This window comes from Rhopilema esculentum, chromosome 3 (assembly GCF_057945365.1).
Source record: "Rhopilema esculentum isolate cy_ngs chromosome 3, ASM5794536v1, whole genome shotgun sequence".
NCBI lineage: Eukaryota > Metazoa > Cnidaria > Scyphozoa > Rhizostomeae > Rhizostomatidae > Rhopilema > Rhopilema esculentum.
In genome coordinates, this window is record NC_142817.1 from 8,736,521 (window position 1) to 8,748,925 (window position 12,405).

Consider the following 12,405-nt stretch of genomic DNA (forward strand, 5'->3'; position numbering starts at 1 on the left):
GATTTGTCGGCAAATAAAGGAAGGCACACCCGAGGGGCAAATCACTCCAAGAAAATCTCGTCCACCTTTTGTGAAAATACTTTTGTTTTATCTGAAAATCCCCAGAAATCCTTTTGTTTAGGGGAAAATCTCATACGCTATTTTCAAGAGTGAATTGCCCCTCGGGCACACCCATTTTGTCGGCAAATTGGATCGGGGTACCCCACTTGTGCACAATAGCTAGTGACGGCCCTGCTTAAAGCCTCCGTCTCCCTGTGTCTGGTTATAAAAATTATATAATTACTTCGACATTCTACACAATGCTCATAATGTCCAATCTCTGCTCTTACAAACATGCCTGTTCTTGCAACACAGCAAATTGGTATCAAAGCTGGTGCACACTATAAATGACAACCTGCTTAACGTCAACAAAATAAAAACGATCAAAAAATCAAGGCAGCCACTTTTAGGTCGTGGGAAACTTTGCATACAATAAAGAAAAAGACATTGCGTGCGTCGAAATATTTGCAAATGTTGCAATAGGCCTACCACCGATCAGATGCTGTTGTCAAATGGAGAGAGAAACCAGACATACAAAATATCCTTTGTTGCAATGTCAATCACGATTTTCTATTGCCAAAGAACTCTTTGAAGCCCTTTATCCGCAATATTCCAAAGCAACTCTGTCACGTCCTCGCCCCAAGGGAGCTTATTTCGCAACAAATGTTTTTAGTTTGTGGTTTATTCGAGGGAGAGGGCTTATTCGATTCGAGGAGCCAAAAATACTACCAGAGTAAAGTTTCTTGTTCTACTTGTACCTAGGGCCGTTCAGTGTGCTCAAAAATGCGGATGTATTTGGATAAACTCATTGCTGCAAAGGCAATACGTCACTCTATGGGGGGCTTATTCGAGGGTGGGGGCTTATTTCACGAAAATCACTCTAGAGTGGAGGCTTATTCGAGGGTGGGGGCATATGTCACAATAGTTAATTTTGGGTAGAGGCTTTTTCGAGGGAGGGGGCTTATACGAAGGTAGGGGCTTATTCGAAAATGACCTATTCCACTGACTTTATTTGTAGATGCATATAACGGCTTTCTTCTTTATGGCATAAGAACGGTTTGGAAAGACGAAATACGTCAAGGTTATTGCATACAAGGAGACCTGCGAAGAAATTGGAAGCTGAAAATTTTTCGATAATTTGTAACGAAAATTTATAAAGAGCAAAATGTTCCTATTATATCTTGAAAATTGAATAATTCTGTCCTTTAATATTCTTATAAAAAAGAGTGTATATCTATTGAATTTGGATTCAATTATATTGGCCAATGCAGATTTAAGTTGCAATGCCAAAAACATCGAGTCTATAAATATAATAATAATTATATCATATTTATGCAGGTTAACTTTGTTCAGCAACAACGTGCAGTCTCATCCTGAAATTCTGAACATTTTCCAACTCTTTGTTTTCACTGCCCGCTGCCCTCTCCCCTCCCCATTTTACGGTATATGTTGGAAGGCAAAACAATGACACGTTGATATGTGGCTGCGTGTGGTTACTTAGCAGATCCAGAGCAAATCTCTGTTGTTGAATCATTGTCTTTTTCTGTTTAACATGGACCTTAATGTTATCTAAAGAATCATTCTTTCAAGTGTTGCCTCAAAATGCTGTGATAAGAATTGCTAGTAAAACTACAAGGTACTTATACACTCTCTGCTTCAATTCTTTTAAACCCAAAGTATAGAAATACGTAAAAGCTGCATTAATTTCGATCAATTCTGAGACCACGTGCACTTTGTACCGTGGAGGAAGCTGGCAACACCAAACACAATAGCGACTAGAGTTTGCTATGGACCAATCATAATACACAAACACGAGGCTGACTGTCATATGCCAGCATTGCTAATATGTTTATTGACAAAATTTGATATTGCAATTCCCCTTATCTTTTGGTTGAAGCTTACATTTGTCAACATTCTGAAAATTCACAGGCTGCGGGCAGCTTTCTGTGAGGCGATTTCTGTTTGGCATTTGTAGGGACAAAGTCAAAGCTACGCATATGAAACATTGGACATAGCAGATGTGGGAAATACCAATTCGATAAGCAGGACGAAATATTCAAGAAAACCATAACTTGGATTGCACCAAATATTCACCCTACAAAGCCGAAACTGCGGGGCAGCAGATATTTCCGTCCAAGGGCTAAACGTTTCAAGGGAGGACCTTTGATAACACGGAAACGGCTTTGACGAGAGTCAGAAGAGGGGCTGGAAGCACTTTGCTGCAGTTAACAGGCGAAAGACTATGGCTAAATTCTTTGAACATTTAGTGTTTTTTGCAATTTGCATTTTGAGCTCGGGTGTACATATAGCCGTAAATTTGCAATTACCAAGTTCACTAAGAAGAGGACAGTTTTACCCAACCAAAGGTGAATCAGATCCCATAAACAGTGAAGCATTGCAATGCAGGAGTATTCGAGACGTCATCAAAAGGAACACTGCCAGATACAGAAAAGTTTTAGTTCGCAATGACAACAGCATGATCGACTTTGGGAGCAATGACGATAATAAATACATGACATCACGAGCGAAAAGCAAGCTCGATGTACTGGCGAGCAGAGTACAAGCAAAATGGGGACGACTGAAAGTCGACAAAGCCTGGACAGATGTTGTAGGAGCAAACAAGCTGTCATTACACTATGAAGGTAAGGCTAATGCTAGCTGTTTGGAAATGATGATCATGGTATCTAGGTAGCTTGAATAAAAGTCTTTATTAGCCCACGAAAAAAGAAACATGCTCTCTTGCTGAGGCCAGAAAAAGATGTATTTGATAAAGAAATTACTGCAGGAAGGCAAATAAAATATGATGCTTTAAGATAGAAGAACTTGGCTTTTCCTAATAAGACGTAATAAGGATATGAAGTCTCCCCCTCTTATATAGCAATGTTGAAAATGTTAAAATCCTTGCGCTCATTCCCATAAACACGTAAAATGTAATTTTCATGGAGATACTCGTTGCATTGAATTTTCAAGGCATCACGAGTCTAATGTAGTTTTTTCATGTTGCATACCATATTTTTTCATGAGAGAACAGTCAGAGCAAAAGAGCAATGAATAAATTCGTGTTTGCCTTTGAAAATTGTGATTCTGCAGTAAATATACTAATGATAAATAACACTGCATGACATAACTGAATTAATTAATTGAAGGGAAGTGAAAAGATAGAAGCCTTCGTAAATTTGACAACAAATATGAAGAACGAAAAGTTCTGTAAAGCAGAAATTCCGTTTCCGTGTGTACCGTGGGGTAATGACAAAACGTCGTGCTTTTTGCATAAAACAGATGTCGTAAACCTTAACGCAGACAGGTGCCCTTTAATTGTCCAAGTCCGTTTATGTCGGGTTGAGGTCATTTGGTCTGCTTAATCTTTAGACCGATATTGTGATGTACATATAGAAAAAGTTTTAACAAAAGCAATTTAGCGCCATCAGGCTCTGCTAGTGGATTCTGAGTTTCACAGAAATTGCCATCTTCCAAGCCCCCACTGCTCCCTAATACACAGGGATTGGGCCATGTCGCACTTTCATAACTTCCATTTCGTGATTTTTTTCATTTGTTTTCATTGTTTGATTTTTTTTCAATTTTTTTCATTTTTTGTACTAGAATTACCACAGCAGAAATGGTGTTATACTACATCTTTGTGGGTGGTTCACTCACTGTCGGCACTCTGACATTACAGCCCCCCTCAGCATTTCTTTTCTGGCGCCATCCCTGCTAATACACCCCCACTCCCTAATACAGAAGAACTTGTTTTTGAAATTTCGATTATAGTTTCTATGTCCTCGAATTAAAGGAAATACGTTACCTAGAAAAAGCTTGTCCAGACGAAAATTACGGGAAACTAGTGAATTTACAGTTTCCTTATGACTAAATTCTGCATAGCGACGGCAACAGGTTAACTTCCGTCAGTGAAAATGGCCTTTCCTTGAAGTCAAGGATGATTAGGTTTTCATCGTTCGTTGACTGCAATTAAAAAATATGATTTCCTATTTTTATTTACTTTTGAATGTCTTTGTTAACAAATATCTGGCTACACAGTTATGTAAAAACGACATATTGAAAAAGGCGCTCTCTGTTTGGCATGTTTCTATGAATTTGTATGTTTTATGTTTTAACGGCCTTCCCATTGACGTAGTTAGATGTGAAGGCAAGGTTTCTCTCTTTGGGAATGAAAATGAGGTAGACACGACAAGATCAATTTCAACGAGAAAATATTAGGAGGGGGAGGGGGGGTCATCTTTTGGCAAGTACAAGTCACATTTATGAGAAACTGATGATTTAAACTACCGTTGGCAACAACAACGTCGCGTTTTAAGTATTTTCATAGTAGCTTCTTTAATCAACTGTTATTCAGTTTCCAACTACAGAACTCGTATCATATTGCAAAAGAATGTTAACTACTTGATCAAATACAATTTCATGAAAACGCAATCACGAGGACAGTAGCATCTCTTGTGAGTGAAAGTGGCAAATGCCTCCACCCCCGATCCCCCCGATCCCCAAGATCCCCCGATCCCCCCGATTCACCCCCTCTCCGATCCACCCCCTCTCCGATCCACCCCCTCCCCGAGCCAATAAGTAGGCAATTGGTATAAATTTGACAGAATACCGTGAAAAAGCAAAAATTGAGGTACCAACCACGTAGCTGTAGATGTTGGCTAGGGTGGGCAAACTCGAGCAACAACCGTACCTGAGGGGCGCAGGCTCTAAAACAAGAAAGCATATATATAACAAATATATATATTTGGACTAAATCAAGCTCATGGAATTATAAAAACGCTTTTATACAATGCCGTAGCACGTGGGGGCACAGGGGCCATGCTCCCGATCACGTTCAAAGGGAAATGATAAATATCAGCAGATTCGGTTTTATGTAATTTTATTTCAATTGGCCCCTCCAATTATTTTAGCAGCGCTGAGGCCCTGTATTATAATTTGATCAATGGTTGAAAGTCCTTCTCGTTTGCATCAGGGGAAAGGGTGATCCTGCGCACATGTATTTCGTTTCAACGTGAGGAGAATTATTCAAAAGATGACAGAAATGCACTTAGGGCTTGGTTCTATAGCCTTTTCTAAGCAATTTGAGCTATTTGGGGGTTGGGGGAGGGGGTTTTCATTAAAATTGCATTTTCATAAAGAACAACAATTATCTACAATGGAGAGTTCGCTGAGCTGGAGAGGTGGTTGACATATTAGGCCCCTAGCCTAATAATTTCTAAATTTCAAGCTGAATCTTTTCTTGAAATGATTCAGTCAATGCCTGCCTCTCCACTGCACTGGTGAGAGGCGTCTGCGTTACATCTTTGGTAATCAATAAGAGCATAATTTGAGCATATTTCAATTTTATGTGCCGTTGCAGAATGTTGTGGATGAAAATTGAAATGCGTTGTTTATCTTATAGGCAGAACATTGAAAGTAAGATTGTCTGCAAACCATTTGAATACAGAATCAAACCTCGGTCAACTGTGTGGAATGGCTTTGGTATCAGGATTTGACTGGGTTTACTTCGAAGAATCCAATTACATTCGGATCAGTGTTATTCCTGATGGTAAGCTTTTCTGCCACTATCATTTTGAGCTACCTGAGTCCTAAGCCCTTAGCCACTCGATTTTGTTAAAATTTTGTTACATTTTCTCTTGCAGGGATATAAACCTATTTTCTAAAGGCTCTTTACTAAAGCTTAAACTGCGTTGTTCATTATCCAATTCCTCCAGCCTCTAGTCTAAGTCCCTTGCTGTTTTATCTTTATCTTACCAGTGACTAGGAAAACGGAGGCTGGGTTAAGGAAGCTTAGGTTTTTCAAATACTATTCAAAAAGTACTTATAACCATACACTGGCTCATCTTTTTCTAGGGCTTTCTGGAAATGTTTTAGTCTCAAATGTATAAATCACCCTTCAACCTCAGGGGGCTCACTATCACTAGAAATAAGCCTGATACTATAGCATATGGATTAGACACTGTATCCTATAGATGTCAAGAAGTATGGAACTCAATTCCCATAGAAATCACCTCAAGCTCAAATATAAACATCTTTGAAGCATGTATTGTATTGTGTTGTTGTATTGTGTTGTGTTTTTTGCTACCTAGCTTCCGAAGGTAGTTTTTAGGACACTGAGAAGCTTATGCTTATCGAGCAGTGTCCTGGTCCTTCCTCTCGATTTGACCACTCCTCGTGATTTCTACGCCTGGAATTATAGAAGTTTGTTCATGCCAGGGACTCGAACCACGGACCCTTGGGTCTGTAGTCAGCGTCTCTAACAACCTTCTTTTTTTATGTTCATGCCGCATTGGCAAAAAACCATTTATATTACAAGTGGGCTACCTAAAATAACAAGAAACCTACTGTACATTAATGTATTTAGTAATTCATTAATTACTGTTACGTTTTTTTGTATTTGTTAATTGGATAGTTGGTTTTAATTAGCTTCAATATAGTATGTTTCCTATTATTTCCAAGTGTTTCCTAGAAAGCTCTCTTGATGTATGTTAAAAGAAAGGAAGTGAAAAAATACATTCAAAAAAGGGGAGGAATTTCAACAAAAATCGTTGTTCATGTTTTTCTAATACAATGTATAAATTTTCGTGCAAATTGTTAAATATTGTCGTTTCTATTGTAGTTTGTCAAACTAAATTGGACATGGCTTTCGTTATTGATTCGTCTGGAAGTGTTGGAATTCACAACTTTAACAAAGTGAAAACCTTTCTTAAAGATATTGTGGACTATTACAATGTTGGTTTTGATCAAACAAGAATTGCACTCATCACATACTCTTATAGGGTAAGAACCAGCATTCGTATTGTGCTTCTAGTACCCCGTTTACATGAAAATACGTCCAGTTGGACCCATAACTACAGAAACACGCGAAAAGAAGAATTGGTTTCTGTCACAAATTGTTTTCTGGTGATATCTAAAAGCAAGGGCTTAAACATTAGACTCTTATCGAAGGGTATTTTTGATGACGAATTTGATTGGCGATGCCTGACAATGAGGGTGTCTTTGTGTCACAACAAATGGCTCAAGAGACAATGTCCTTTAAAGCTCAAAGCTCATGGCAAAAATAGGTTCTTAAACACAAGAAGCTGAAAGAGGGTGTAGGATCACAATTTGTTTTTTTTGCGGATTTGCTGCAGATTGTATCCATGCTGGGGGCCTCAGGGAGCTCAGGGGGGCTCAGCACCCTTTTTAAAATTAACAGGGATTTTTTTAGGGAGGGGGGAAGCTCAGCTTCCCCTTAACAATTGGGTTTTTATTTGGCTGGACGAACTCTGTTTCGGCAACACTTCATTATAATAAAGATTCCTTATGGGTGAACAATTCCTTATCAGTCTTTTTGTGTCACCAGTTTCAGTTTCAGTTTTCAGTTTTCAGTTTTCAGTTTTTGGTTTTCAGTTTAAGTTGAAACTGAATTTATCGAAAAGTTTGAATGATTTCTACAAACAACGGACAGTCTTTAACACAAATGCAAGTAAATTGGGTGTGGTCTTGGATGTGGACTTTTGGACAACATGTGTTCCCCCTTCCATTTTGAAATCGTTCATACATCCACGTATATTCGACACAGGATTTATTTCGCAATGTGTCTGCCATGATGCGTTTAATGTAGCAAAGCGGTATTGGTACTTCTTGTAACTGTTATTTTTAGATACGAGTCGAATTCCTGCTGAATAAATATGGAACCAAATCAGAAATCAAATCAGCAATCGACAGTATGTACTATGAAGGCAGTGTAACGGCGACCGGTAGTGCCCTGCTAAGGATGAAGGACTACGTATTCTCTACAGCTTATGGCAGTAGAAATGACAAGGCTATCCCCAAGGTAAGAAGTCTAGTATGATGATTATAATTAAACACAATTTTCAAGCATTGATATGCTTATTCGACGCTTCGGGCATAACCCCATTAATACTTTGAATCAATCTTTAACTGGAGCATGCGTTTGATGAATTAACAGGACAGGTGTAGGGGTCTTAATACCCGTTTATCTGATCTTTATGACCTAAAAAGGTGTCTCTCTTCAGAGCAAATTGAATTGATCTTGTTATTGCTAAATTAATCGCACGCCATTCTTATAATTGTATTTTCTCATTCATTGTATTGAAGAATAGCATATAACCAAATATGCCTTCTGTACCGCAAATGCATATAAGAGCAAGCTTCCAGGTAAAGCCAAAAAAGGAAAGTTGTTGGTTGTTTCGGGGTGTCGGCTTTTGCGCTTGTAGGCTCAGGGTGTACATTAACCACAAAATCTTTCGTCGTGAAAAAAAGTTGCAGAAATTTTCTTCAACCAAATTCAAAATAAGACGAAATTTGGTCACGAAGAAATATTTTGCATTTAAAGTTTTTTAAGAATTCGCAGAGAAAAAAACTATTACATGAGGTCAGGAATCAAATTTATGTATCCTTTTGATCTACTGAATGTCAATTACGTCATTTTTCTCATAATTATCTTTATCGTAGGCATCATCATCATCATCATCATCATCACCATTATTGTTGGTTTTTGAACTAACTTCGTTTTCACCATCGTTCATTTTCACCATCGTCTTTGCCAAAGGGGACGCCCTCCCCCTCCCTCCCCTCAATGGCAAGAAGTCTCAGAGGTATTTTATGGCGTTCAAAAGTATGTGGACTGTGGACTCCAATTTTCCCTTGCGCAACTTTCCTTTTGACCCCTTCCCCCAATCTAACCACCCTCTCCCGTCTAACTACGCTACTGTTTAGCCACGCTACTGTTCTAACTGTTTTTTGTCACCATTTTCTAAAGATTCTACCTCTGTCTATTTTACTCAACTGTATTTTTTACTTCATTCGTTCAAGATACTTGCACCTTTCTACCTAAATTTTGAACTCTACTCAAAAAGCACAATTTCGAGACCAACTTTTCCAACGAGACCAACTATGGAATAGTGACTCTTTTGAATGCTAAAAGCATCTCTTTTGACCCCACCTTTGCATAAGCTGAAAAAAGATACAGCTTTAATTTGGCTTTCTAAACATGCCTGTGGGGGGGGGGGGGGGCGGGGGTTGGGTTGAGCCAAATTTTCGGATGCTAAAGCCTCCAAGTTTCCACAGTCAGTACCTTTCGGTTTGAATATATATCAATCTGTATGATTTTGCCTCTCAAGATTTCGGTAGTATGTTGCCATCTCCGTGTTAAAAATTCTCGACGAAATTTTGTTACGACGAAATTCTGAAAATTTATCTGACGAAACTTTTTGTTGTTAACTTAGCTTCACTTCATTGTGACCATTGATGTTTTAGATCGGCATTTTGATAACCGATGGTAAATCAAACAGTGGATACAATGTTCCTGCTGCTGCTAGCCAAGTGAAAGCAGCCGGGATCAATATGTTTGTCATCGGCATTGGCAGCAACTTGAACCGGGGTGAACTCAGCACGGTTGCAAGTGACCCGGACTCAGAGCATCTCTTCTTCTATGGTTTCAATGATTTATCTGGATTTGTTGATCAAATGAGCACAACCTCCTGTGACGGTGGGTAAACTCATCTGCCTTTCGTTAACAGTGAATTCGAAGCCGGGAGCACTCTACATCGTTTATCAAAATTACTATCAATGGATAAGAATAAAACAAGCACACACCGGCTTGAAACTTTCTCCCGTAGATTCCAACCCATCAACGTAAGGTCTGAAAAAACTAATGTAACATTTTGAAATGAAGTAACGAGCCCCAAATTAAACCTACACTCCGACCCTCTGAAAACCAACTCTTCTTGTTGGATTGATGACAATTTTAAACCAAGAAAACGCCAAATTGCAACAGTAAACAAATGTTCCTCTTCGTGCAGATTTTGTAGAGACATTCAAAATATTTAGAATTGAAGCTTTGGAATGTTTAAATTAGTCAATACTTTAGCTCAAAGCAATTTAGTACATCAGGCTGTGGCTAATTGAATTAAATATAAGCAGCAAGCGAAATCATATTCCGCAAAATTCCAAATTGGTTCTGTCGATTCCAAGTTTTTCAAAATACAATACATCAAACAAAAAAAGATTGCCTCACTTTATATGAAACACGATTCATTCTTATTTTATACAGAGTGATTCTGCTAGCCAGGGTAGGTCTGAGAAAAAGAAATAGGAGAATACGTGAAAGGGTGATCTATAGAGGAAAGGGGGAATGTTGACTTCAAATTTTATTTTTATTGTTGTTTACACTTAAGTATTTGGCAGTAATGAAGAAGTTCTTTTAATGCGAACATTATCTTGAGCCTTTGTCCGTTATTCTATTGTAGAAGGAGCACAGATAAGTCAGTGTGAAAGTGCAGAGACGTATGTTGACGGGGGGTCATTTAAGTACTTTAGAGGAAGCTTCGGCGCCAGTACAAGCAAGGTTACTATCGAATTAGAAGATGTTGGCGGTAAGAGATTACAGCCTTACTTCGAAACAACAACAAGTTATAACTTACATCTAACTGAGCTGTCGTGTGCAATTTTAAAAACTAACGTAAAGGTCAAGGACTGTACCACAATCTAGTCAAAGAGTTTCAGCTACAAAATAGTGAAGATTTTAGGAGATTTTTAAGGATGAACAATTCTTAACCCCTCTCTTTTTCGTAGCCATTGTGATACCCATTCACACCTCTTTCTCCTCATTCTAAGTTGCCCTAATTTCAAAACACCACACATTGAAATTATACTGACAGCAACATTTTCCTCGTAATCATCATTTTGGCTTTCATAATTAAAAAATCCATCTTCGTAATCGGAATCAACCATCTTCTTCAATCAAGTAGGAAAAGCCGGGAAATGATTATGAATAACTCGCCTATTTTAAAAAGTCTCGATACAAAAACGAGGCTACTTGGCGGATACTTTGATAAAATATGATCAAAGTAAAACTATTTTTATCTCAGTTCAAAAACTTTTTCCAACTATGAAGAGAATTTTAAAGCCAAAAGGTACCAAAATGATGCAAATTTTTAGGCACTTACACGATCATAGACAATAATGAAACTTCTTCATGACCAAAAATATGATGCAAATATGATGCGAATATGGTCGTGATTCCTGACCTTTACTGCAAAGCCGCACTAATTGTTTTGTTTCGTGTTGCCTATTAAATTTACTTAAGTTTCTTATATCCTATACTATAAAAAGGGTAAATATTGCACCTAATTATATAAAGAATAATATTATACATGTTTTATATATTTCCAAGCTAAAGTTTTCTTCAAAATCTCTTAACAGACTTACTATAGACTTCTCCCTTAGTAATACCATTTTAAAATCCTACCCTTTCTTATCAGGCTACCCTTTATCTTCAACATCCGTACTAATCCCAATTTTCAAAACAATATTTTATGTCAAAAGGCAAAAGTTTCTTGTATACCTCAACGGAGAACAAGAATCCTGGTCCACTTGACAAAGATGGAACAACAAAGAACACAAATGCAGCGTCGCCGAAGGCCACCTCTGTCACTCTGAAATCAAACAAGGTATGTGTGGGTATCCTTATAAATGAAAAGCCATTTTGGGTCAGCCTCTTCCTGGTTTTTTTAACTAAATTTCCACTAGAGTTTCAACGGTTTTTAGAAAAGACATTGAATTGAAAAAAACAGGAACGTAGAAATTGTTTGATTTGCAAAGTTTTGCGTGAACAATATATATTAGATACAATTTGCAACCGAAAAAATATTTCGCTTTTCTTTTCATCGATTTCTATTCTATGTTCATTGATGCAGATTAATCCTTTCCATTCACTCTTAAAAATACTAAGCACCTAACATTTATGCATCTCATTTCTGCAGCTTGTATATATCGCAGTACAGGGTCAAGATGACAGGAATAGATTCATCCTCAATATATGGGACTCTCTTTTTGATAAAGACACATATCTTGCAAGTGTAAAAGAGAACTTGCCTGCAAACCACTTCGTTCAAACCATAAGAACCACAGCTAGTGGAACGTAAGTCAAATTGATTTGCCTTAAAACGACTAGCAATAAAACTTTTTTGAGATTTCCTGTGATTTTCCTAAGAAACAGAAATGACTTTAGACCGTGCAAAACGCTTAATCATGCTGGAACATCTTCATCCCATCTCTGCATACTTCTTGAAATTTGTAACATTGAAGTCAAGGTTTCTGTGAGTCTACAAATGTAGAGAGACAATGTAGCGAATGGAAAGTGACAGCTGATAGGCCCTTGAATTAGCAGTATGCCTAAATCTATTAGGAACTAGTACTCGAATGCCTGCTCAAGCCAACTTCTGACGTTCTGACGTTTTTTGACGTTTTTCTCAACTCCTTTTGAAATACACTGGTAGCAATCCCTATGGTAGTGGTGTTTTAAACAACTTAACTGAAGTCATCGTATCTGTGATACTGATCAATAGCCGTTAATGCAAT

The 12,405-nt window shown here is 38.0% G+C and overlaps 1 protein-coding gene across 2 annotated transcripts in view; it reads left to right on the forward strand.

The window, feature by feature from the left end:
- The first annotated feature begins 1,870 nt into the window (after window positions 1-1,870).
- The window catches only part of LOC135692658 (protocadherin Fat 4), a 38,421-nt gene continuing 27,886 nt past the window's right edge, over window positions 1,871-12,405 (forward strand). For both annotated transcript variants that reach the window (XM_089111365.1, XM_089111366.1), the window contains exons 1-8: window positions 1,871-2,681; window positions 5,438-5,584; window positions 6,656-6,816; window positions 7,682-7,855; window positions 9,301-9,532; window positions 10,293-10,418; window positions 11,371-11,495; window positions 11,808-11,965. In XM_089111365.1, coding sequence (XP_088967491.1) covers window positions 2,282-2,681; window positions 5,438-5,584; window positions 6,656-6,816; window positions 7,682-7,855; window positions 9,301-9,532; window positions 10,293-10,418; window positions 11,371-11,495; window positions 11,808-11,965 — 1,523 coding nt within the window. In that variant the 5' untranslated portion in view covers window positions 1,871-2,281. The remainder of the gene's footprint in view (window positions 2,682-5,437; window positions 5,585-6,655; window positions 6,817-7,681; window positions 7,856-9,300; window positions 9,533-10,292; window positions 10,419-11,370; window positions 11,496-11,807; window positions 11,966-12,405) is intronic.